The sequence below is a fragment of the Tachyglossus aculeatus genome, chromosome 2 (assembly GCF_015852505.1).
Source record: "Tachyglossus aculeatus isolate mTacAcu1 chromosome 2, mTacAcu1.pri, whole genome shotgun sequence".
Taxonomy (NCBI): domain Eukaryota; kingdom Metazoa; phylum Chordata; class Mammalia; order Monotremata; family Tachyglossidae; genus Tachyglossus; species Tachyglossus aculeatus.
Window position 1 is genome coordinate 36,863,793 of NC_052067.1, and position 26,667 is coordinate 36,890,459.

The 26,667-nt window shown below is 42.9% G+C and overlaps 1 protein-coding gene across 1 annotated transcript; it reads left to right on the plus strand.

Moving 5' to 3' along the window:
* Positions 1-1,840: 1,840 nt before the first annotated feature.
* LZTFL1 (leucine zipper transcription factor like 1) lies at positions 1,841-25,869 on the plus strand. The gene is made up of 10 exons (XM_038740463.1): positions 1,841-1,867; positions 12,344-12,468; positions 17,083-17,277; positions 18,258-18,318; positions 19,125-19,196; positions 19,585-19,650; positions 19,736-19,813; positions 20,404-20,580; positions 22,950-23,053; positions 23,960-25,869. The coding sequence occupies exons 1-10, from the start codon at positions 1,865-1,867 to the stop codon at positions 23,976-23,978; spliced, it is 900 nt and encodes a 299-aa protein (XP_038596391.1). The 5' UTR covers positions 1,841-1,864; the 3' UTR covers positions 23,979-25,869.
* The last annotated feature ends 798 nt before the right edge of the window (positions 25,870-26,667 follow it).

Sequence of the window (26,667 nt, forward strand, 5' to 3'; positions counted from 1 at the left end):
TACCACCTGTCTACTTGTTTTGTTTTGTTGTCTGTCTCCCCCTTCTAGACTGTGAGCCCGTTGTTGGGTAGGGACTGTTTCTATATGTTGCTGATTTGTACTTCCCAAGCGCTTAGTACAGTGCTCTGCATACAGTCAGCGCTCAATAAATACGATTGATTGAATGAATCAATTATTATTATTACTTGACATGTGGTAAGCATTTAATAAACACCATTGATAAAAAGGTAAGGGGGGTGGCTCAGTGGAAAGAGAAAGGGCTTTGGAGTCAGAGGTCATGGGTTCAAATCCCGGCTCTGCCAATTGTCGGCTGTGTGACTTTGGGCAAGTCACTTTGGTTCTCTGTGCCTCAGTTACCTCATCTGTAAAATGGGGAATAATAATAATAATAATAATAATAATGGCATTTGTTAAGCACTTTCTATTTATTCTGATGACTTGACACCCGTCCACATGTTTTGTTTTGTTCTCTGTCTCCCCCTTCTAGACTGTGAGCCCACTGTTGGGTAGGGACCGTCTCTATATGTTGCCAACTTGGACTTCCCAAGCACTTAGTACAGTGCTCTGCACACAGTAAGTGCTCAATAAATACTATTGAATGAATGAATATGCAAAGCACTGTTCTAAGCGTTGGGTGGATACAAGGTGATCAGGTTGTCTCATGTGGGGCTCACTGTCTTCATCCCCATTTTACAGACGAGGGAACTGAGGCTCAGAGAAATAATAATAATAATAATAATAATGGCATTTCTTAAAGTCTAAGCTTTTAGACTGTGAGTCCACTGTTAGGTAGGGACTGTCTCTATATGTTGCCAACTTGCACTTCCCAAGCGCTTAGTACAGTGCTCTGCACACAGTAAGCGCTCAATAAATACGACTGATTGATTGATTGGGGGGGATACCAGGTGATCAGGGAGTCCCACGTGGGGCTCACAGTCTTAATCCCCATTTTACAGATGAGGGAACTGAGGCCCAGAGAAATAATAATAATAATGGCATTTGTTAAGCGCTTACTATGTGCAAAGCACTGTTCTGGGGGGGGGGGCATACAAGGTGATCAGGTTGTCCCACGTGGGGCTCACAGTTTTCATCCCCATTTTACAGATGAGGGAACTGAGGCCCAGAGAAGTGAAGTGACTAGCCCAATGTCACACAGCAGACGTGTGGCGGAGTCAGGATTCGACCTGTGGGCCCCCTTTGGGACCACCTGATCACCTTGTATCCTCCCCAGCGCTTAGAGCAGTGATTTATTACTCTATTTATTTATTTATTTTACTTGTACATATCTATCCTACTTATTTTATTTTGTTAGTATGTTTGGTTTTGTTCTCTGTCTCCCCCTTTTAGACTGTGAGCCCACTGTTGGGTAGGGACTGTCTCTACATGTTGCCAACTTGTACTTCCCAAGCGCTTAGTACAGTGCTCTGCACATAGTAAGCGCTCAATAAATACGATTGATGATGATGATGATTCGCACATAGTAGGCGCTTAATAAATGCCATTCTTCCTCTTAATCCTGCCCGCCTCCTTGGCGTTAGTTCCAGCGCTTAGAACAGTGCTTAGCACATAGTAGGCGCTTAATAAATGCCACCATCATTATTATTAAAGGCCCTCAATGCTGCGAAATCCGGTTGCCAGTGGCGCCCAGGGCGCGCGAGGCCGCCGTTGCCCTTGGCAACCGCCGCCGCTCCTTCCGCGCGGGCGGGGGGGAGGAGGAAGACGACCAGGTGATGCTAACGGGAGGTCCCCACTTCCGGTCACGTGCCCCGCGCGGACCAATGGGGGCGCCGGGATGCCCTCCCAGGGAGGGGCCGGTCACTATGGCAACGAGAGGCCTGTACTGAGGCGTCAACTGCCGCCCGCCATGGTGAGTAGCGGGGCCCATGGCGGCCTGGGAGGAGGAAAAGGCTTCAGGGGACGGGACAGGACGCCCCCAAGGGTCCCTCAATGGCCGCCCAACGGCCAGTCCTGAGGGGACACCGGAAGTGGGGACCCTCAGGCCTCCAGCTCTGCTCAACCTCTTTTGGCCCATAGTCAGCGCTTAATAAATGCCAAAATAACAATAATGGCATTTATTAAGCGCTATGTGCTAAGCGCTGGGGAGTTTACAAGGTGATCAGGCTGTCCCACAGGAGGCTCTCAGTCTTCATCCCCATTTTTTGCAGCGCCCTCAGGCCTCCAGCTCTGCCCAGCTGTGCTTAGGACAGGGCTTGGCACATAGTGCTTAATAAATGCCAAAATAATAATAATAATGGAATTATTAAGTGCTATGTGCTAAGCGCTGGGGAGGTTACAGGGTGATCAGGTTGACCCACAGGGGACTCACAGTCTCCATCCCCATTTTTTGCAGCCCCCTCAGGCCTCCAGCTCTGCCTAACCGTGCTTAGGACACGGCTTGGCACATAGCGCTTAATAAATGCCAAAATAATAATAATGGCATTAAGCGCTATGTGCTAAGCACTGGGGAGGGTACAGGGTGATTAGGTTGTCCCACAGGGGGCTCACTGTCTTCATCCCCATTTTTTGCAGCTCCCGCCGGCCCCCAGCTCAGCCCAGCCACGCTTAGGACACAGCTTGGCATATAGCGCTTAATAAATGCCAAAATAATAATAATGGCATTTATTAAGTGCTATGTGCTAAGCACTGGGGAGGTTACAGGGTGATCAGGTTGTCCCACAGGAGGCTCACAGTCTTCATCCCCATTTTTTGCAGCGCCCTCAGGCCTCCAGCTCTGCCCAACTGTGCTTAGGACAGGGCTTGGCACATAGTCAGCGCTTAATAAATGCCAAAATAATAATAATGGCATTTATTAAGTGCTATGTACTAAGCGCTGGGGAGTTTACGAGGTGATCAGGTTGTCCCACAGGAGGCTCAAAGTCTTCATCCCCATTTTTTGCAGCCCCCTCAGGCCTTCAGTTCTGCCCAACTGCGCTTAGGACACGGCTTGGCACATAGCGCTTAATAAATGCCAAAATAATAATAATGGCATTTTTTAAGTGCTATGTGCTAAGCACTGGGGAGGTTACAGGGTGATCAGGTTGTCCCACAGGGGGCTTGCAGTCTTCATCCCCATTTTTTGCAGCCCCCTCAGGCCTCCAGCTCTGCCCAACCGTGCTTAGGACAGGGCTTGGCACATAGACCTTAGTAAATGCCAAAATAATAATAATAATGGCATTTATTAAGCGCTATGTGCTAAGCGCTGGGGAGGTTACAAGGTGATCATCAGGTTGTCCCACGGGGGATCACAGTCTTCATCCCCATTTTTTGCAGCTCCCGCAGGCCTCCAGCTCTGCCCAACCATGCTTAGGACAGGGCTTGGCACATAGTCAGTGCTTAATAAATGCCAAAATAATAATAATGGCATTTATTAAGTGTTATGTGCTAAGCCCTGGGGCGGTTACAAGGTGATCAGGTTGTCCCACAGGGGGCTCACAGTCTTCATCCCCATTTTTTGCAGCGCCCTCAGGCCTCCAGCTCTGCCCAGCCGTGCTTAGGACAGGGCTTGGCATATAGTCAGTGCTTAATAAATGCCAAAATAATAATAATAATGGAATTATTAAGTGCTATGTGCTAAGCGCTGGGGAGGTTACAGGGTGATCAGGTTGTCCCACAGGGGGCTCACAGTCTTCATCCCCATTTTTTGCAGCCCCCTCAGGCCTCCAGTTCTGCCTAACTGCGCTTAGGACATGGCTTGGCACATAGTCAGCGCTTAATAAATGCCAAAATAATACTAATGGCATTTATTAAGTGCTATGTGCTAAGCGCTGGGGAGTTTACAAGGTGATCAGGTTGTCCCACAGGAGGCTCACAGTCTTCATCCCCATTTTTTGCAGCCCCCTCAGGCCTCCAGCTCAGCCCAACCACACTTAGGACACAGCTTGGCATGTAGTCAGCGCTTAATAAATGCCAAAATAATAATAATGGCATTTATTAAGTGCTATGTGCTAAGCACTGGGGAGGTTACAGGGTGATCAGGTTGTCCCACAGGAGGCTCACAGTCTTCATCCCCATTTTTTGCAGCGCCCTCAGGCCTCCAGCTCTGCCCAACTGTGCTTAGGACAGGGCTTGGCACATAGTCAGCGCTTAATAAATGCCAAAATAATAATAATGGCATTTATTAAGTGCTATGTACTAAGCGCTGGGGAGTTTACGAGGTGATCAGGTTGTCCCACAGGAGGCTCAAAGTCTTCATCCCCATTTTTTGCAGCCCCCTCAGGCCTTCAGTTCTGCCCAACTGCGCTTAGGACACGGCTTGGCACATAGCGCTTAATAAATGCCAAAATAATAATAATGGCATTTTTTAAGTGCTATGTGCTAAGCACTGGGGAGGTTACAGGGTGATCAGGTTGTCCCACAGGGGGCTTGCAGTCTTCATCCCCATTTTTTGCAGCCCCCTCAGGCCTCCAGCTCTGCCCAACCGTGCTTAGGACAGGGCTTGGCACATAGACCTTAGTAAATGCCAAAATAATAATAATAATGGCATTTATTAAGCGCTATGTGCTAAGCGCTGGGGAGGTTACAAGGTGATCATCAGGTTGTCCCACGGGGGATCACAGTCTTCATCCCCATTTTTTGCAGCTCCCGCAGGCCTCCAGCTCTGCCCAACCATGCTTAGGACAGGGCTTGGCACATAGTCAGTGCTTAATAAATGCCAAAATAATAATAATGGCATTTATTAAGTGTTATGTGCTAAGCCCTGGGGCGGTTACAAGGTGATCAGGTTGTCCCACAGGGGGCTCACAGTCTTCATCCCCATTTTTTGCAGCGCCCTCAGGCCTCCAGCTCTGCCCAGCCGTGCTTAGGACAGGGCTTGGCATATAGTCAGTGCTTAATAAATGCCAAAATAATAATAATAATGGAATTATTAAGTGCTATGTGCTAAGCGCTGGGGAGGTTACAGGGTGATCAGGTTGTCCCACAGGGGGCTCACAGTCTTCATCCCCATTTTTTGCAGCCCCCTCAGGCCTCCAGTTCTGCCTAACTGCGCTTAGGACATGGCTTGGCACATAGTCAGCGCTTAATAAATGCCAAAATAATACTAATGGCATTTATTAAGTGCTATGTGCTAAGCGCTGGGGAGTTTACAAGGTGATCAGGTTGTCCCACAGGAGGCTCACAGTCTTCATCCCCATTTTTTGCAGCCCCCTCAGGCCTCCAGCTCAGCCCAACCACACTTAGGACACAGCTTGGCATGTAGTCAGCGCTTAATAAATGCCAAAATAATAATAATGGCATTTATTAAGTGCTATGTGCTAAGTGCTGGGGAGGTTACAGGGTGATCAGGTTGTCCCACAGGGGACTCACAGTCTTCAGCCCCATTTTTTGCAGGCCCCTCAGGCCTCCAGTACTGCTCAACCTCGCTTAGGACAGGGCTTGGCACATAGCGCTTAATAAATGCCAAAGTAATAATAATGGCATTTATTAAGCGCTATGTGCTAAGCACTGGGGAAGGTTACAGGGTGATTAGGTTGTCCCACAGGAGGCTCACTGTCTTCATCCCCATTTTTTTGCAGCCCCCTCAGGCCTCCAGCTCTGCCCAACTGCACTTAGGACACAGCTTGGCACATAGCAGTTAATAAATGCCAAAATAATAATAATGGCATTTATTAAGTGCAATGTGCTAAGCGCTGGGGAGTTTACAAGGTGATTAGGTTGACCCACAGGGGACTCACCAGTCTTCATCCCCATTTTTTGCAGCCCCCTCAGGCCTCCAGCTCTGCCCAACCGTGCTTAGGACAGGGCTTGGCACATAGCGCTTAATAAATGCCAAAATAATAATAATGGCATTTATTAAGTGCTATGTGCTAAGCACTGGGGAGGTTACAGGGTGATCAGGTTGTCCCACCGGGGGCTCACAGTCTTCATCCCCATTTTTTGCAGCGCCCTCAGGCCTCCAGCTCTGCCCAACTGCGCCAAGGACGGGGCTTGGCCCATAGTCAGCACTTAATAAATGCCAAAATAATAATAATAATGGCATTTATTAAGTGCTATGTGCTAAGCCCTGAGGAGGTTACAAGGTGATCAGATTGTCCCACAGGGGGCTCACAGTCTTCATCCCCATTTGACAGTTGAGGTAACTGAGGCCCAGAGGAGTTAAGGGACTGGCCCAAAGTCACACAGCTGACAATTGGCAGAGCCGGGATCATCATCATCATCATCATAATATTGGTATTTGTTAAGCGCTGACTGTGTGCCAAGGCAATGTTCTAAGCTCTGGGGAAGATACAAGGTCATCAGATTGTCCCGCGCAGGGCTCACAGTCTTCATTCCCATTTTAATAATAATGATAATGGTATTTGTTAAGTGCTGACTATGTGCCAAAGGACTCACAGTCTTCATCCCCATTTTAATAATAGTGATAATGGTATTTGTTAAGCGCTGACTATGTGCCAAGCTCTGTTCTAAGCACTGGGGGGGATTCAAGGTCATCAGGTTGTCCCACGGGGGGCTCACAGTCTTCATCCCCATTTTAATAATAATAATATAATGGTATTTAAGCGCTATGTGCCAGGGCACTGTTCTAAGTGCTGGGTGAGATACAAGCTCATCAGATTGTCCCACACAGGGCTCACAGTCCTCATTCCCATTTTAATAATAATAATGATATTTGTTAAGCACTTGACTATGTGCCAAAGGGCTCACAGTCTTCATCCCCATTTTATTAATAATAATAATAATGGTATGTAAGCGCTGACTATGTGCCAAGGCACTGTTCTAAGTGCTGGGGAAGATACAAGGTCATTAGATTGTCCCACACAGGGCTCACAGTCTTCATCCCTATTTTAGTAATAATAATGGTATTTGTTAAGCACTTACTATGTACCAAAGGGCTCATAGTCTTCATCCCCATTTTAATAATAATAATGATAATGGTATTTGTTAGGTGCTTACTATGTGCCAAGGCACTGTTCTAAGCACTGGGGAGGATACAAGTTCATCAGGGTGTCCCAAGTGGCACTCATAGTCTTCATCCCCATTTTAATAATAATAATGATAATGGTATTTGTTAAGTGCTTACTATGTGCCAAGGCACTGTTCTAAGCACTGGGGGAGATACAAGGTCATCAGGTTGTCCCACGTGGGGCTCACAGTCTTCATCCCCATTTTACAGATGAGGGAACTGAGGCCCAGAGAAGTGAATTGACTTGCCCAAGGTCACACAGCTGACAAGTTGGCAGAGGCGGGATTGGAACCCGTGACCTCTGACTCCCAAGCCCAGGCTCTTTCTACAGAGAATTTAAGTGACTTGCCTAAGGTTGCACAGTGGGCAAGGTGCAGAGCTGGGATTAGAACCCAGGTCTCCTCACTCCTAAACTGTGCCCTCTTTCCCCTAGACCAAACTGCTTCTTTAAATGAAACTCCTTTTTTTCCCCGTCCTTCATTATCCCCTTGGTCACATTTTCCTCCTCCCCCTCCTCCTTTCCTCCTCCTCCTCCTCCTTCCGTCACCCCCAATGATCTGGCCTCCTACTTTATTAATAAAATTAAATCCATCAGGTCTGAGCTCCCCAAAGTCACTCCCCCCACTTCTCCAACCCCCCGGCTCCCAACCCTCTCTGCTACTCTCCCATGCTTCCCAGCAGTATCCTCAGATGAGACCTCCCTCCTCTCAAGTGCTACTCTGGCCACCTGTGCTTCTGACCCCATTCCCTCTCATCTCAGGAAATTTCTCGCTCCGTCCCTTCTCCCCTCCTTAACTTCCATCTTCAACCGCTCACTCTCCACTGGTTCCTTCCCCTCTGCCTTCAAACATGCCCACGTCTCCCCCCATCCTAAAAAAACCCTCTCTTGACCCCACCTCCCCTTCCAGTTATCGCCCTATCTCCCTCCTACCATTCCTTTCCAAACTCCTTGAACGAGTCATCTCCACGCGCTGCCTTGAATTCCTCAACGCCCACTCTCTCCTTGACCCCCTCCGATCTAGCTTCTGTCCCCTACATTCCACGGAAACTGCCCTCTCAAAGGTCACCGATGACCTCCTGCTTGCCAAATCCAACGGCTCCTACTCTATCCTCTCAGCTGCCTTCAACACTGTGGACCACCCCCTTCTCCTCAACACGCTATCCAACCTTGGCTTCACAGACTCGGTCCTCTCCTGGTTCTCCTCTTATCTCTCCGGCCGTTCATTCTCAGTCTCTTTTGCGGGCTCCTCCTCCCCCTCCCATCCCCTTACTGTGGGGGTTCCTCAAGGGTCAGTTGGTCCCCTTCTGTTCTCGATCTACACTCACTCCCTTGGTGAATTCATTCATTCCCACGGCTTCAACTATCATCTCTACGCTGATGACACCCAAATCTCCATCTCTGCCCCTGCTCTCTCTCCCTCCCTCCAGGCTCATACTCCTCCTGCCTTCAGGACATCTCTATCTGGATGTCTGCCCGCCATCTAAAACTCAACATGTCCAAGACTGAACTCCTTATCTTCCCTCCCAAACCCTGCCCTCTCCCTGACTTTCCCATCACTGTTGACGGCACTACCATCCTTCCCGTCTCACAAGCCCGTAACCTTGGTGTCATCCTCAACTCCGCTCTCTCATTCACCCCTCACATCCAATCCGTCACCAAAACCTGCTGGTCTCACCTCCGCAACATCGCCAAGATCCGCCTTTTCCTCTCCATCTGAACCGCTACCCTGCTCGTTCAATCTCGCATCCTCTCCCGACTGGATTACTGCATCAGCCTCCTCTCCGATCTCCCATCCTCCTGTCTCTCCCCACTTCAATCTATACTTCACGCTGCTGCCCAGATCATCTTTATGCAGAAACACTCTGGGCATGTCACTCCCCTCCTCAAAAATCTCCAGTGGCTACTAATCAACCTACGCAGCAGGAAAAAACCCTGACTCTCGGCTTCAAGGCTGTCCATCCCCTCGCCCCCTCCTACCTCGCCTCCCTTCTCTCCATCTCCAGCCCAGCCCGCACCCTCCGCTCCTCTGCCACCGCTAACCTCCTCACTGTATCTTGTTCTCGCCTGTCCCTCCATCGACCCCCGGCCCACGTCCTCCCCCTGGCCTGGAATTCCCTCCCTCCACACATCCGCCAAGCTAGCTCTCTTCCTCCCTTCAAAGCCCTACTGAAAGCTCACCTCCTCCAGGAGGCCTTCCCACACTGAGCCCCCTCCTTCCTCTCCCTCTCCTCCCCCTCCCCATCCCCCCACCTTACCTCCTTCCCCTCCCCACAGCACCTGTATATATGTATATATGTTTGTACATATTTATTGCTCTATTTTACTTTTACATATTTATTTTATTTTGTTAATATGTTTTGTTTTGTTGTCTGTCTCCCCCTTCTAGACTGTGATCCCGCTCTTGGGTAGGGACCGTCTCTATATGTTGCCAACTTGTACTTCCCAAGCGCTTAGTACAGTGCTCTGCACACAGTAAGCGCTCAATAAATACGATTGAATGAAGAATGAATTTTCCTTAGGCCCTCACTGAATTACTTTCTTCTGGAGAAAACCCATTTAATGGTTGTTGCTTGTTGGCTTTTTAAAAGTCGGTTAATGAAACAGAATATATATTAGACCAGAATACAATTTGTGACCAATTATGGTTGGACAAATTCAGGGGCAAAATAGAAGAGGCCTTCATACTTTGTTCAAAACATTGCCGGCAAGGGGAAATCAATGTTTTTTGAAGAGTTGGAGGCAGATCTTAGTGGCTGATAATATTTATAGACTCTGCCTCAATTTTTTTCTTTCTGAGTAATCAAGCTCTCAGAAAACTTTCCTTCTTGGTCTGCTTTGGGAGAATGGACCTAAATTTGATATTTATCGAACATGTAGTTATTGAGTACTTTCTTTCATTGAAGGCAAAGTCTGCATATGATAATGAGCATGAGACTCTTGCTCATTTGTTAAGCGTCATTGTTTTGTTCTGCTTTTCTATTAGTTTTTGTCAGAAATGAAAATAATTCGATAGTATTTGAGCACTTTTTGTGTGCAGAGCACCTGGGAAAGAACAGAATGTTTAGGCAGTCCATGGTATTTGTTGAGCACTTGTTGAGCACTTTGTGTGCAGTGTTTGGGATAGTACAGTGCAATAGAGTTAATTTTTACAATCCCTGCCCTTGGGAGAACTGGATGTATATGGTATTTCTTGTCAGGTTATTTGGGCTTATTTTTTTAATGGCATTTGTTAAGTGCATATTATGCGGCAGGCACTCTGCTAAGCTCTGAGACAGATACAGGTTAATTAGGTTGAACACAGTCCCTGTCCCACATAGAGCTCACAGTCTTAATCCCCATTTTACAGATGAGGTAATGGAAGAACAGAGAAGTTAAGTGACTTGCTCTAGGTCACACAGCCAACAAGTGGCAGAACTGGGGACCCAAGGGACCATGGTTGATATGTGTCTGTATTTTTTTCCCAGCACTTTGCACACTTAAATACTATTAGTACCACCACTTTGTCATTAGAGATATCCATCCCAATGTGTGACTCTCGTATTCAATATAGTAAATCCAAACCCATCTATTAATAATGAAAAGCAGACCTAACACCATTGTCTCCACAGCTTCTTCGTGCTTTTTTATTTTTTTTTCCCTCCATGCCTTAAGGCATTGGGAAAGCGTTTATACTTCTAAACACGTCTTACTGCAGACTTACTTAATCTCAGCTCCACTACATGCCTACGCCTGGTGTGTGACCTTGGGCAAGTCACTTAACTTCTCTATGCCTCGTTTACCTCATTTGTAAAATGGGCATTCAGGACTTGTTCTACCTACTTAGATTATAAGCTCTATGTGGGACAGATATTGTGTCTGACCTGATTGTCCTGTATCTTCCCCAACATTTAGAACAGCGCTTAACAAATACCGCAGTTATTACTGTGTAATTTGCCTGGTATCATTTTGTGGTTTCTACTTTGCGGTCAGATTTTGCTTTTGGCATACTGTACTTGCTGAGCATGCTTTTAAGCTTAACATTCTCAAAATGTTCAATTTCATTCATTCATTCAATCGTATTTATTGAGTGCTTACTGTGTGCAGAGCACTGTACTAAGCGCTTGGGAAGTCCAAGTTGGCAACACATAGAGAAGGTCCCTACCCAACAACGGGCTCACAGTCTAGAAGGGGGAGACAGACAACAAAACATGTGGATGGGTGTCAAGTCATCAGAATAAATAGAAATAAAGCTAGATGCACATCATTAACAAAATAAATAGAATAGTAAATATGTACAAGTAAAATAAATAGAGTAATAAATCTGTACAAACATATATACAAGTGTTGTGGGGAGGGGAAGGAGGTCCTGTTTTACTGTTGGATACCTTTAAACATGCCCCACACAGATGTGTATACCTTTCCTGTTTTGAAAATATATTTGAGCCAATATCATCAATCATCAATCGTATTTATTGAGCACTTACTGTGTGCAGAGCACTGTACTAAGCACTTGGGAAGTACAAGTTGGCAACATATTGAGACAGTCCCTACCCAACAGTGGGCTCACAGTCTATACAATTATATTATATTATATTATTATTATATTGGTATAGTATATTATATTATTATAATGTACATAATTATAATAATATATAGTATTTGTTAAGTGCTTACTCTGTGTCAAGAACTGTTCCAAGTGCTGGGGTAGATTCATTCAATTGTATTTACTGAGCACTTACTGAATACTAACTGCTAGATAAACGTTTACCAGGTTGGACACAGTCCCTGTCCCACATGGGACTCACAGTCTAAGCAGGAGGGAGAACGGATATTTAATCCTCATATAACAGATGAGGAAACTGAGGCACAGGAAGTGAAGGGACTTGCCCGAGGTCACACAGCAAGAACTGGGTAGAGCAAGAATTAGAACCAGGCCCTCTCCCAGGCCCATGCTTTGTCCGCTGGGCTATGCTGCTTCTCACATATATTCTTATAATTTGATTATATTTTATACTGGAAATTGAGAACAGAAACAGAAACAAGTGGAACTTAATCTTCAACCCACATTTAGAAAACTTTCTGTGGAGAGAAGCAGCGTTTCTCAGTGGAAAGAGCCCGGGCTTTGGAGTCGGGGGTCATGGGTTCAAATCCCAGCTCTGGCAATTGTCAGCTGTGTGACTTTGGGCAAGTCACTTCTCTGTGCCTCAGTTACCTCATCCATAAAATGGGGATGAAGACTGTGAGCCCCCCGTGGGACAACCTGATCACCTTGTAACCTTCCCAGCGCTTAGAACAGTGCTTTGCACATAGTAAGTGCTTAATAAATGCCATCATCATTAGTATTATTATATTGGAAATGTCTAAGTCAAATGCAGTTGTAGTTTTTGTTCCCATTAAAGATGTATCATTTCTTTGAACATTGCCTCGAATAATAGTAATAATTGAAAACATTTCCTTTTCAGGCAGAGCTGGGCCTTAACGACCACCATCAAAATGAAGTGATCAATTATATGCGGTTTGCTCGTTCAAAGCGGGGCTTGAGACTCAAGACTGTAGATTCCTGCTTCCAGGACCTTAAAGACAGCAGGTACCAGAGAACTAGAAACAAGCAACTCTAAGCCAAAAGGCACTGATGCTTTCTAGTAGCCGGTGTCGGGATACCCCTGTCATATTAAAATACTTTTAGAATTTTTATCACTACCACCAAGAGTTCACTGAGTGCTCACTGTGTAAGAACAGCACTTTACTAGGTATTCTGGAGTAATAGTGTGTAGGATGTTTAGAGTCCCAGTTGACTATCTTGTTCAGTTGGGAGAGTGGTTGTACTTCCCAAGCACTGTGTACAGTGCTCTGCACACAGTAAGCGCCCAATAAATACGATTGAATGAATGAATGATACATAAGACATGGTGTGATGAGAAATGACTGACTAGGTATAGCTGCACCAACCTTTCTCTTGATCGGGACCTGCGCAGTCAAGGAGACAAGCCTGGCAGGGACTGAAATCCTGGGGCCTGGGGCTTGGGTCAAACTGGGACAGTGCTTAGTGGGACCAGTGCTTTCCCCAGAAACACCAGCTCTTAATCTAGTTTGATGCCCTGGGACGATCTACAGAGGTCAACCTCAGTGCCAGATGGCGTTGGCCCCAAGAGTGCTGGAACTTGTAGTTCCAGAAATCACCTTGGAACTGCTACACATGTACAGGTCTTTCAGTCAATCAATTGATCAATCAATCGTATTTATTGAGCGCTTACCGTGTGCAGAGCACTGTACTAAGCGCTTGGGAAGTACAAGTCGGCAACACATAGAGACAGTCCCTACCCAACAGCGGGCTTTCTCGTCTGCCCAGTGGTCTGCTGTTGCTTCATTTGCTGGAGGACATGATAGGGAACATGCCGGGCTTTGAAATCTAGGGTAAGGCGTAATCTCTACACACCCAACCTATCGGTCCACCAGTGGTATTTGAGGGCTCACTCTGTGCAGAGCACTGTACTAAGCGTTTGGAAGAATACAGTAGAGTTGGTAGACACAATTCCTGCCCTCAGAGTTTACAGTCTAATCTCATGCAGAGGAACAAAAGTGAGAAAGTAGGAGAGATCTAGATAAACAATACCAGACAAAGAGAAAGAGATGCAGAGAAGCAGCATGGTGTGGTGGAAAGAGCCCGGGCTCGGGAGTCAGAGGTCGTGGGTTCAAATCCCAGCTCCGCCGCTTGTCAGCTGTGTGACTTTGGGCAAATCACTTCTCTGTGCCTCAGTTCCCTCATCTGTAAAATGGGGATTAAGACTGTAAGCCCCATGTGGGACAACCTGAGCACCTTGTATCCCCCCAGCGCTTAGAACAGTGCTTGGCACATAGTAAGCGCTTAACAAATGCCATCATCATCATTATTATTATTATTATTATATAGGGAGTTGAAGGGAGACAAAAAGGTAGAAATTTTAAGAAAACCTGTGTTTTGCCAAAAACCTGTGTGAAATAGATATAAGTCCCCGAAGATGTAGGGAGCAAACATTTGTGGGTAGAGCTTTGTACAAAGTGCTTGTGAAAATTCAATAGAGTATGTCACAATGCCTGCCTTCAAGAAGTTTGCAATCTAGGGTGGGGAGATCAAAATAATTTACAGATAGGAGGAAGGGAAAGTAGATGTGTAGAAAAGTGAGTGCTAAGTAATAGGGTATATTAGACAGTTCACAAGGAAGTGCAGCAGATGGTTGTGTATAAACAGTATATAGTTGGCACAGAAATGCTGAGGTAGTTAAATGGAGAGATAACCAGGGGAGAAAAAACAACTAATTGGGGAAGGTCGCCAAAGAAGTTGAGATTTCAGAAGGGCTTTGAAGGTGGGGAGACCTGGGTTCTGGGAGATTTGAAGAGGAGGGAGTTCCAGGCAGGCAGAAAGGGGTGAGTAAGGAGTTGGAGGTGGGAAAAACAAGGATGAGGCATAATGATATAAGTTAACTTGAGAGGAACAGAGAGGGCAAGCTAGGGGTAGAAGGGGAAGAAAGTGGATAGGTAGTAATAAGAGAACTGATTGAGCGCCTTTAAAGCGGTGGTCAGGATATTTATTATGGAAAGGAATGGGTAGCCATTGAAAGTTTATTGAGAAATGAGGAGTTGTCTGAAGAGCTATGTTGTTGAAAAATGATCCAGGCAGTGGAATAAATACAAATTGGATCAGGGAGAGACATGAGACAAGGAGACCAGTGAGGAGGCTAATGCAGGGTGCTGGCCATATGAATGGAGAGGAAGGGACAGATCCAGGAAATGTCCTGGAGGAAATCCAACTTACAGTAGCTATAGCGAGAACATGGGGTTTGAAAGAAAGGAATGGGTCAAAGATAATACAAGGCTGTGGGCTTTAGAGATGGAGAGAAAGGTGGGGTCATCAACTGTGATGGGAAACTTAGGTAGAGGAAAGGACTTGGGAGGTAAATATTAAACATATTGCGCTTAAGGTGTTTAGAAGTCTGGAGGAAATACAAGATGGCAGAGGAGGTGAGATGTCAGCCCCGTAAAAAGTGGCAGTTGAAGCCGTAGGAGCAAATAAGTTCCCCAAGGAGGAGATCCAGTAAAGAATAGTATCAGTAGAACTAAGGTTAGATAATGTTTCTACAAGAAAAAAATTGGTCTACAATGTCATGGGCAGGATTAGGAGAATGTAGTTTGTTCGATTTGGCAGTGAGGTCATTGGTGACCACGGGGAGTGCAGACTCAGTGGAGTCAAAGGCAAAACCAAATTGTAAAGTGTCAAGAATGGAGCTGGAGAAGAGGACATGGAAGCAACGGTATATACAATTCATTCGAAAAGTTTGGATAGGGAGGGACAAATGGTTGGAAGATGCAGTTGGATGCAGAGAAGTTTGTTTTATTTTTTGGTTTTTCTTTGTTTCTTGCTTATTTTAGTGTGGGGCTTGTTTGAAGACAAAGTGGAAGGAGCCATTAGAGAATGAGCCATTGAGGATGGCAGTCAGGGAGGGTAGAAGATTACGTGTTTTTAAGAGGTGAGGGGCTTCTCTAGCGTGGGTTAAAAGGGATAGAGTTTGAAAGCAGACAGATCTCTTGAGGTTTATCAGGAAAGGGAGAGAGAGTGGATTTGAGGGTGGTGAAACAGGGAGGGACTTTGGAAAGATCAGCCTAATGGTTTTCATTTTTTACAAAAAAAAATGAAATGACAGCTGACAAGGTCATCCAAGCCAAGGGATGGAGGAGGTGGAGGACCTGGGGGCTTCAGGAGAGAGTTGAATGTCAGAAATAATGGTTGGAGACCATTAGGGAGGAGAAGTAATGTTGCTATGCAGAAGAGAGGGTAGCGGCATAGCAAATAAACATTATTTGGAAGTGGCCAGAGTTGGTCTGGTGTTTGGATTTTCACCAAAAATGCACTGCAGCATAAACTCAGGAGTGAAGAAAATGTACTATGGAGTTGACCCAGTTCTAGGATGTGGAGATGCGAGATCAGAGGAGGCACTGGTGGTTGAGGGAGTTGTTTCATTAAAGAAGGAGTTCATGATGGCCTGGGATAAGTGGGAGGGATTAAAAGATTGGTGATCTCTCTGCAGGGGAGAAAACTTTTCAGAGGAAGAGAGGCAGATTAAATGGCAGATTAGGAGGTTGAGATAACTAGTAACTATCAGTCACTGGTATTTACTGAGTGCTTACAGTGTCCAAAGCGCTGTACTAGTGAAGTTTAGATCCATTATATGACCAAGTTGGTGTTGGGTGGAGCAGAATTGAAAACCGAGAGGAAGTGGGTGTGATCGCATTGTGGGCAGGGAATGTGTCAGTTTGTTGATATAGTGCACTCTCCCAAGCACTTAGTATAATGCTTTGCACACAGTAAGTGCTTAATATTAATAAATATGATTGAATGAATGAACGGTGTGTGGGGGAGCGGGGGGAATGGGACATTGGGGACATCCATAGTAATGTTGAAGTCCCTGAGGATTAGTATGTGAGAAGAAAGAGAGAAGGAAGGTGAAAAGACATCAGAGTTGCTCAGAAGAGTGGAGGCAGGGTCTGGGAACAGTAGATGACTGTGATATCTAAGGGATAGCTATAAAGACATTAAATGATGAGTGGGTAATGGGACAAAACAATTCAAAAGAATACAACACCTAAAACTCCCCCCACAAGTATTTAAAATACTGTGAATTTTCATTCCTTTCTGCTAATGCATCCTAATTATTGATTTAATTCTTTTATTTCACCAAAAAAGGCAGGGTCCTAAAACATTGTGTTGTTTTATTCAAATGTACCGGAAATCAATCAAAGATCAAGAATTCATTCATTCATTCAATTGCATTTATTGAGCGCATACTGTGTGCAGAGCACTATACTAAGCTCTTGGGAGAGTACAATACAACAACAAAAAGACACATTCCTGCCCACAACGAGGCCCAGGAGGTGATGGGATCAAGGCAAAGTAGAAAAGCTTTTAATGAACAAAATGCTAAGAATGGGAGGAATAGAGAGATTCAGGTGAGAGAAAAGAAGATGTTGCATTTGGGACTTTTTATGACAGTATGAACTTATGAAGATAATTCACATTTTTCTCATCTAATATAGAAGTACTGTTTTATGAGGTGAGCATAAACTGCAGTCCTTTGGCCATTTGTAATTTTCTTACTTGGAGTTTTGTTCTAATAATTATTTGTGTGGTTTTGTTCAGAAGTGTTATTGATCTTTTTCCCCCATATAGGCTAGTGGATGAGACCTTCACGATAGACGAAGTATTTGAAGTGCTGAATGACTTGCAGTCGGTGGTTCACAGTGAAGTGGAATCCGAACTCATTAATACTGCATATACAAATGTATTACTTCTACGACAACTCTTTTCACAGGCTGAAAAATGGTACCTTAAACTACAAACTGACATTTCTGAGCTGGAAAACCGGTAATGTAGCCTTTCAAGATTATTAGAAGAATTTCCCCTTAAAAATGACTGCGTCAAAAATTAGAATTTTTTTAGGGAGGTAGGGGCAAGTTTATGAAAAGTATTATATTAACAGAGGTGTGGAAACATTACTGCTATTCGTTCATTCACTTCATTCAAGTCATATCAGTGATCTTTAACAATTATTTGGCTAAAAATCAATAGGCAAGGTGGAATTTTGCAAGAGAGTAAATTAAGAGGGTGGGCTTTGACCTTTATTTAGAAAGCATACTTCTGAATAAAAATATCCTAGGAGAAAAATAGAGAGGAAAATACTCTGGCTGTACCATATTTGTTTTCTTGTTGAGACTACTATAAAAATAAATGTATTGGGGATTATATTCATAATTAGTTTAGATTTTTTTATTTTTAATGCTCACATTTAATAAGAACATCTACAGAATAGTAAGAGAAACCCCAAATAAATTTGTTTTCTCAAGAAAAAAGTGACAGGAAGTTGTTTTTAGAACAGAGTAGTTGTGCACCGTGTGTGTTTGAGTTCTAAAAAATCAGAATTGGAAATGTTTATTGCAGAGTTGTTGCAGGGGTGCATAACTAGTTGCTTTTTTGGCATGTTCACTTTTTCAAGCCCTTAGGGTAGCATTTTACGGGCATTATTGCAGCAGTGGTTAGGTAGCTGAGAGGAAGGGAGCTTCTTTTGTATGAGCAGATCTCTCTTCATAGGTATGATTACTACAAATGTATTTTAAATGTCTAGTTTTTGCTCCTCCTGGGAATGATTATTTCATATATTGGAGGAATAAATTCCTTTACACATATTGTGACAGAAGTGTGATAAATAAAGCATACTTTTGTTTATCACCTTCATCCTATACGATCCCATAATCTCCAAGGTATTGAAGGAACGAAATATGGAATATGCAACACCTTTCCTAAATTGTTGCTTTCATATTAAATATGTTTTTGTTTCTTCCTTAAAGAGAACTTCTAGAACAAGTTGCTGAGTTTGAAAATGCAGAATTTACATCTTCAAAAAAGAAGGTATGGGTTAGTCGTTCTAGACTAAATTCTACAAATTGAAAAATATTAAATTTGATAGGGTCCTTTGTGCATAAGGGAAAATCTTTCATAGCCCAGGTAACCTTTTCATTAATAATTAAACTTTATGGACAAATACAGAGGAACGATGAAGAGAAATGGCAACCTCTGAGAATCTGCGTCAGTTTTTATTGCCTCTGGTGTTGTTTTTTTTAAATATGAAAGCTAATTTTTTTCCTGTATGATTGAGAGTGAATATTTAGCATTTTTACTAGACTAGTCTTCTAGAGTGGGAATACATTATAAATGGAAGCTATTGTTGGTCATCCTTTGGTTTTATCAGCTACGTTCATGTACATATCAATATAATTATTTTTAACATTTTTATCTTTGGAAATGTATTCAAATTCAGAGGACATCTGAACATCCTCTAGTCTATAAGCTCGTTATGGGCAGGGAACGTGTCCTGTAATTCTCCTGTACTCTCCCAAGTGCTTAGAATAGTGCTCTGCACATAGTATGTACTCAATAAGTATCATTGATTGATTTGAAAAGATTTATAGGACAGAGAAACTGTTGTGAAAATCTTTGTGAGTGCTTCTCAACAGCAGATGTTGCTGTATTTTCTTTCACCCACTTCACAAGTTATTCTTCAGTGGGACTCACATTATCCACTGGAAGGGTCAGTCTTTACTTCTTGCGTCTTTGTTCTGTTTCTTATGAGTGTTAAAAAAAAATAAGGTAAATCCTATTATTTTTGATAGCAAGGCTGACTTTTGTTAATTTTTTTTTACTTATGCCTGCTTTAGTCTACTTTAGAGAACCTGAAGCCAAAACTTGCTCCACTTAATGAAGTTGGAATATCTGAACTTCTAAACAAGGTATAAATGTCATTTTTAAACTTCATATTTATAAGCAGATTGGACACTTTTTATTTGCTCCAGTTCCTAAATTGTTTTAACTCTCCCACCTTGCCTAAAAGTAGCCCAATTGTCGCCTAGAGGTGGATGCTATAAGAAAAAGTCAGGATCCATTTCTGATCCTGGAATGCAGCTCCTAATCATCCACGGAGGCCGCCCCAGGGCCAGAACATGAATCTTTAGGACATCACATACTCCCTGACTTTTCTCTAAAGAAAACGTACCGAACAACGTACCTAGTCCTAACACAAATATAGTAATACACATTTTGAGTAATACAATTTTTAAAATACTTAATTTCATTACTTTCAGTACTATTCCTAGTAATTTTACTACTTTTCTCACCAAGGAAATTACAAGGCTCCAAGAAGAGAATGAAAAATTGAAGTCAAGACTCAAGACTGTAGAAGTCCAGGTAAGTGCAAATGATATAACAGCTTTGCTGTAAAGAATTATGCTTTAATTTATTTACCTTGATTTTGATTTCGAATTCATTCCAGGCTACCAGTTTACTGGATGAGAAGTCAAAACTTGAACACGCACTGAAAGATTTACAGATTGTCCAAGGAGACCAAAAAGTAAATTAGTCCTTCAACTTTCCATTTTCACAGAATAAGACTCCTATTCCAGGGTAAAATGTACACTTCCCATTCTCCATTGGGATTCAACTTCCCTAGGATTCCACCAGCCAGATATACCCTCTTTTACACCCTCTTTTCTTTCTTCCCTACCCTCTACTTTATTTCAACTCGTTATGATTAAACTATGCTGTAAACTAGTGTTAACATTTCAGTTTTTTGTTTTGTTTTTAATGGTATTTGTTAAGTTCTTACTGTGTGCCAGGCACTGTACTAAGTGCTGCGGTAAATACAAACTAAGCAGGTTGGACAAAGTCCATGTCCCACAAGGGGCTCACAGTCTTAATCCCCATTTTACAAATGAGGTAACTGAGTCACTGAGAAGTGAAGTGACTCACCCAAGGTCACACAGCAGACATGTGGCAGAGTCAGGATTAGAACCCAGGTTCTTCTGACTCCCAAACATATTTTCTATCCATTAGGCCACACTGCTTCTTACAGTTTGCTGTAAAATATGTAATGTTAGTCTTTGAAATGTTACACTTGAAGGCTTGCCACTAAAAGTCATTTAATGCCTTTCTCTTTGGAAGGCCGTTATAAAATCACAAGATATTAGTAACTTGGAAGACACAGTTGCAGCTTTGAAAAGTGAGTTCCAGAGAACACTAAATGACACTGCTGAAAATCAAAAGTCTTTGGAAGAGGACTTAGTGACAAGCAAACATGACTTACTCAAGGTTCAAGAACAATTGCACTTGACTGAAAAGGTTAGTGTTAGATGTATAAAGTTATGGTTTCGTGTTCATTTTTGTTTTTTCCTGAGGTTTAACATGTCTGAAGTATAATCAAGACAGGTTCTATTTGTGGGCTATGAATAATTTTAAAGGATTGGGCTACCTCTATTTTCAAGGCTAAATAGTCTGTGGAGACCTGCAAAATTGAATGCAGCCTCACAGTTCTTGAAGTTCCATAATTAACTTGTTAGTAAATCCTTTAAACAACGTTTACAAGTATACAGTGTTTGCAAATATATTTTGCATTTTCAATATTTGCTTTAGAAAGAGGTGTTGTGAAAAGAGTTTGATTTTATGTGAAGTCCATTCTTCCTGCCTTATCTCACTGATTTCTTACTACAGCCCAGCCCGTACCCTTTGTTCTTCTAGCACCAACCTACTCACTGTACCTTGATCTCTTCTGTCTTGCCATTGACCCCGTACCCACATCCTCCCTCTGACCTGGAACTCCCTCCCACTTATTTGAGAGACCACCACTTTCCCCATCTTCAAAGCCTTATGAAAATCAGATTTCTGCTAAGAGGTCTTCCCCAACTAAGACCACATTTCCCCTACTCCCTCTCCCTTCTGAAATTCAGATTTCTGCTAAGAGGCCTTCCCCAACTAAGGCCACATTTCCCCTACTCCCCCTCCCTTCTGTGTCACCTATGCATTTGGATCTGTTTTCTTTAAGCACTTGGTATTCACCCCACCTTCAGCCCCACAGCACTTACGTACATATCCATAATGTATTTAATGTCTGTCTTCTCCTCTAGACTTTAAGCTCCTGGTGGACAGAGAACTTATCTGCCAGCTCCGTTCAGTCAATCAGTGGGATTTATTGAGTGTTTACTATTTGCAGAGCACTGTATAAGCCCGTGGGCGAGTACAGTACAGCAGAATTAGACACATTCCCTGCCTTACCATCCCCTGTTGTATTCTACTCTCCCAAACTCTTAGAACAAAGCTCTGTAGTAAGCACTCTATAATTACCATTGATTGATGAGTGGCTAATCAGTTGCTTTGTGGATCACGCATGCTCTTGGGGAGGTGGTAGCGTAGTGTGATCTCTTTGGTTCATCTTCCACCGCTGTCACTCAGGCCTTGGCTGCAGCCCCTCTGTTTGGGAGAGCTCCCACTTCCCAGCTAGAAATTTCAAATCCAGGATCACAGCACTAGCAGGAAATGACATGACACAAGCTCCCTGAAACCATGGGCCTACACATTGAAGTTTCTAGCTGGAAAGCAGAACTCTTCTAGACCCAGGGAGAGCAGTCCAAATGGGCAGGGGGCCCCTCCTGCTAATGACAAGAGTTGGGACACTCGCAAGTTGGAGGTAAGTCCCACTGTTAGGTTACTTCCCTCGCATATCCTCCCCGACTCCCCCAGCTTCCCATCTTCTCCTGGGCCAGAGACCCTAAATGATTTGCTATTCCAGCTTCCTCTCTTCATCTCTCTCCTGTTCCCCACTACTTCCATAATCAAGCAGAAGTCTGGAAAAAAATGATTTTTAAAATTGTTTGCTGCCTGAATTAGAGCATTTCTGTAACTTTCACCTAATTTTCAAAGTAGCAGTCGGTGGGACTCTTGGCTTCAGGGATAAATCTCCCTTTTCCCCACTTAGACAATTTTAAAAGTATGTGCAAATTATTTTCCAGTCTGAATATTAAGGTTTTTGTTTTTTTCCTCCCCTTCAAGTATCCACTAGAGGGAGTAGAAGTTTACTGAAAGACTTGTTGCAAAATTTCAGTGATTTATCGATTTTTACTTTTGGGGGAAATTACAGAACACTGTTGGCATTGGTTCGCAGTAAAATTAAATGTGCTTTTCAGATGTTTCAGTCATAATTCTGGTCAGATTTTTAGTGGTTAGTGTATTGACCCATGTGTGAGTGTAGCACATAGAAAGGAATTTAATTGTTGTGTTGAAATTTTGTTGATTATTGTGTAACATTTTGCCTTTTCGTTTAGCATGTTAAACAAAACCTTATTTTACTAGCAATTGAAATGAACGGAACAACAGTGTGAATGAAGAAATCAAGTTAAAATTTTTAACATAGTTGAACATACATAGTTAAATTATGTACATATCTATAAATTATAAATTATTTGTATTTGTGTCTCTCTTCCCCTTTAGACTGTAAGCTCATTGTGGGCAGGATATGTGTCAACCAACTCGGTTATAGTATATTCTCCCAAGGGCCAATACAGTGCTCTGCACATAGCAAGTGCTCAATAAATACTGTCGATTAATGATTTAAAGTTAAAGGGGAAAATCCAGTTTTATGATAAAGTAAATTCTTTCTTTAATTTTTAAATTCCCATTACAATGTCCCAATCGGATGGACATCCTTCAATGAACAGGAACTGGAGAAGAAATTCCAACAAACAGCAGCATATCGTAATATGAAAGAGATTCTCACCAGGAAGAATGACCAAATAAAAGACTTACGGAAAAGACTTGCAAAGTGAGTTCTGTTAATCTCTGTTTGATTTCCTGCCCATCTTTCTTTCCCCTCCTATCCAGAAGAAAAAAGTAATGCCAACAGCAGTGTTGTTCTAGTAAACAGACTGTCCACAGTGACAGGAAGTAGAGTTGGTAGGGAAGCAGATTTCGTTTTCAGATTTTTCGAGTGTAAATACACAGCATCAATTAATGGTGTGTGTTGAGCTCTTGAGTTCAGCCCTGTTTCAGAGAGTACAATGGAAGCATGACACCTGTTCCCTGCCCTCAAGGAGCAAACAAACCTAACGCGAGAGGCCGATGGAAATATATTACTTGCTAATAGTGGAGGCAGGAGGTAGAACTAGGATATAATAGAAAGTAGTACAAATATATCTAGTTGATTTTTGTATAATGCTTTTATTCCCAAAGCGCCGTAACATTACTTATCCAATTTTTACCCTCACAACAAGCCTTTGAGGTAGGTAGAAAGGCAGGAGTTCTCCCCATTTTACAGAGGAGGAAACTGAGGTATAGAAAGGTTAAGTGACCAATCCATCGTCACAAAGAAGGCCGATAACAGAGCTTGGATTCGAACTCTGGTTCTCCGGCTTCCAGAGCAGCACTCTCCCACTACACCATGCTGCCTCCCCTGAGTTATTTCAGTCGAAATCAGTGAGTAAAGACATATACAAATAAAAATGTATCTATGAACGTGTGTGCTGAGGATTTTCTCGCATGAGAACAATTCATTTTAAAATGAGTAATTCTTTGACAGTCCTTTTTCTATAAAAGTGGAAAGTTAATTGCTGTCAGAACATCAGAAATTATCATTAGAGTTAGTTCAAGTAATTTATTTCTTTGTTGCGTAAAGATTAATATTGCTCTTGGCAACAATATTGAAGTCAGTGTAATTTGTATCTCTTCTCAGATATGAAACTGAAGATTAAGAAATGTGAAGATTTTTTTTTTTTTTTGGTCCATCAGAAAGCTGCCACAAAATAACACAGACTGTTGGGTTCCTGATTCCTGAAGGGATGTGTGTACATTTTGGAACATTTTTCTTTACCTTTTTCTAATATTTTTTAAGTTTTTAGTTTTCCCGTTCTCACTTGCTTTACCAAGCGAAAAGAACAATACTCTTGAATCCCTTTTTTTTTTGCATCCTTACTTTCTTTCTCTCTGGGTCATATCTTTGCCATTTTTGTGTTTTTAGAACTTACTCATGGACATATCTGTGTACTATAAGGGGAAATAAAAATCTTATACCCTCTGCCAGCTACTGAAGGGAAGGAAGCCATCTGAGCCCCAGTGCATTTGAAGGTCAAAGGACAAGTTTTAACTGTTAATATTTTAATTCTCGCTTTTAAAAGGTAAAATATAAATCCAGTAGAAGACAATACACTGTTCAACATCATAAAATTGAGTGTGCAGTTCAGTCATTTGTCCTGAGAGGCTTGTGTCCCTCAGCAGTTAGTCTATTCACACCACCTGCCCTTTGACAGAATTGTACCACAGTCATTTTTGGACTTAGCTGTTTGGCAGTTAAAACTGTACTAAAAAGGTTTTGGCCGTACAGCATCCTGCCAAAGAATCTTTTCAGATATTAACTGTGCCCCTCATAGGGCACTTTGGTTTAACCGTGGTTGCCCTCTTCCCTTCCAGGACCTCAACGTTTTTGTAATAGAGGCTTTTCAATGGAGAATTGTAAAGGGTGAGATCGGCTGGCCTTTCTTCAGGAGAATACAAGACAAATTAATTGCATAATAATCTAGGGAATCAAGAAAAAGTAGGAAAAACATAGTCTTAAGTGCAAAGTACTGTTATTCCAGACTCTATCTGTGCTTCCCCTTCCTTCCATCTACCACCTATGTATCCTTTTAAATTCATGTGTTTGAGCACTATGCACTCTGCCTGCCTTCATCCTTTTACTCTGAATCTTTTTTTCAGTGTGTTCATTTTTTGCACCTCACAGGCTTGTAATGTTCAACTTCAATCCAACTTACACAAAAGTCAGAAACCGTGTCGTTACCTGATTAGGCAGTGAGTGAATCATTTAGAAATCTGTGTTCTTCCCATATCTTCCTTAGGTAATTGCCAGTTGGAATGGAAGCTGACTTTGCAGTGCTAGCTATATAGAGCTTATTAGCTATGCCTTATTGATATCTTGAGTTTTTGTAGCTACTCTGAACTTTTCCACACAGTACACCCTATTCCCATTCTACAATAATGGGCCAAATCAGTAGTAGTATTTTTTTGAGAGCTTAGACTCTCTCAGTACATAGCATTAAGATAAAGTAATTGGATGTGGTCTGACATACTCTGCTAGTGTGCTGACTCTTCCACATTGTCTTCAGTAATTAAGCCCTTTGATAGCTATTCCTGGGCCTTTGCTATTTTTTTTTCAGCTGGAAAACGTTTAGCAAAGCATAATTTTAAAGGCTTATTTCTATGCTAGTTAAAATTTAGAATTGTATAATTTGATTCATTTAGGTTTCTTCTTTTAGGTCTCTACTTCTCTTGATGAGAAATGTTTAAATTGTAACTGAACAGCTCCATGACTACTTCTCTTGATGAGAAATGTTTAAATTGTAACTGAACTGCTCCACGACGTACATATGTTATATGCAGTTAGTGTGTTGATAACCTCCCAACACTACCTTAGCCTGTCACGGTTGTTTGGCTCTTGCTAAATTGGAAAGACCAGATGGACTGTGGACTGCATAGAAATATATATGGATCAGGAGTGTTCATTTGTTCTGTTCAATTCACCTATATTTATCATTTTATTTCTTACCTTGTATTGCACTAGCAATCGGATTAAATATATCTTTAAATTAATTTAGTGTTTATTTTTTCTACAACTTCAAGGGGGAGATCACGTTATTTTTCTCTCCCTTTATTTGTTTTACAAGTAATAAGTGTCACTTTCTGCCCCACCAGCAGATGAAACTTGGACAGACAAGAAGAATGAGAGCATACCAGGGAACCGTTGCCATTACCGCCGGGAATCCCTGCCTTAAAGCTGTGAAGGGCCAGAGAGTACAAGTCTACGGTAGCAGCAGTTGCCACAGTCTGGTGGTGGGGAGGGGAGGAAAAATGAGCTCAGTTGACTCAAGACACTGCAGAGTGGCTACTGTCACTGCAGCGTTAGGGATCGCATACGAGCAAGCCCAGGAGACCCCAGCGACTGCAGCTCTCAGCCCAAATCACACGAGAAAGAAGAAAAGATGAAGCAGTATAGGCCCCGGGGTTGTCACTTCGCATGCCACAAACATATTTGCCCAGAATCACACTTGAGGATACCTAGGTAGACATGCACGCACAGTCACTTACCCTTAGACAATATACATACTCAAGCACCGACCCTCAGACAAATTCACGGGCACAAGGAGAAGGAATAAAGAGGGGAGAAATATGAGGAGGAGGAAGGGAACAAGAAAAGGAGCGGAAGAGGAGCTGTGAAGGAAGAGGAAACCAAACTATGGAGTGAGAAGAAAACCTAAAAATCTCATGAATGTTTCCTGAGCCTCTGCTACTAATTAGTGTAACTCCCCTTCTTGGGTTGTAGCATGAGAATCCCTCAATCAGCTGGAAAAGCTTGAAAAGATGTTGCAATCAGTAAGTATGCTGACTGCC

Bases quoted from the DNA above. Each gene is read 5' to 3' on its own strand.
- LZTFL1 (XM_038740463.1), top strand. The intron at 12,469-17,082 runs GTACCAGAGAAC...TCCCCCATATAG, and splicing joins CAGGACCTTAAAGACAGCAG to GCTAGTGGATGAGACCTTCA. The intron at 19,197-19,584 runs GTATAAATGTCA...TTTCTCACCAAG, and splicing joins TATCTGAACTTCTAAACAAG to GAAATTACAAGGCTCCAAGA.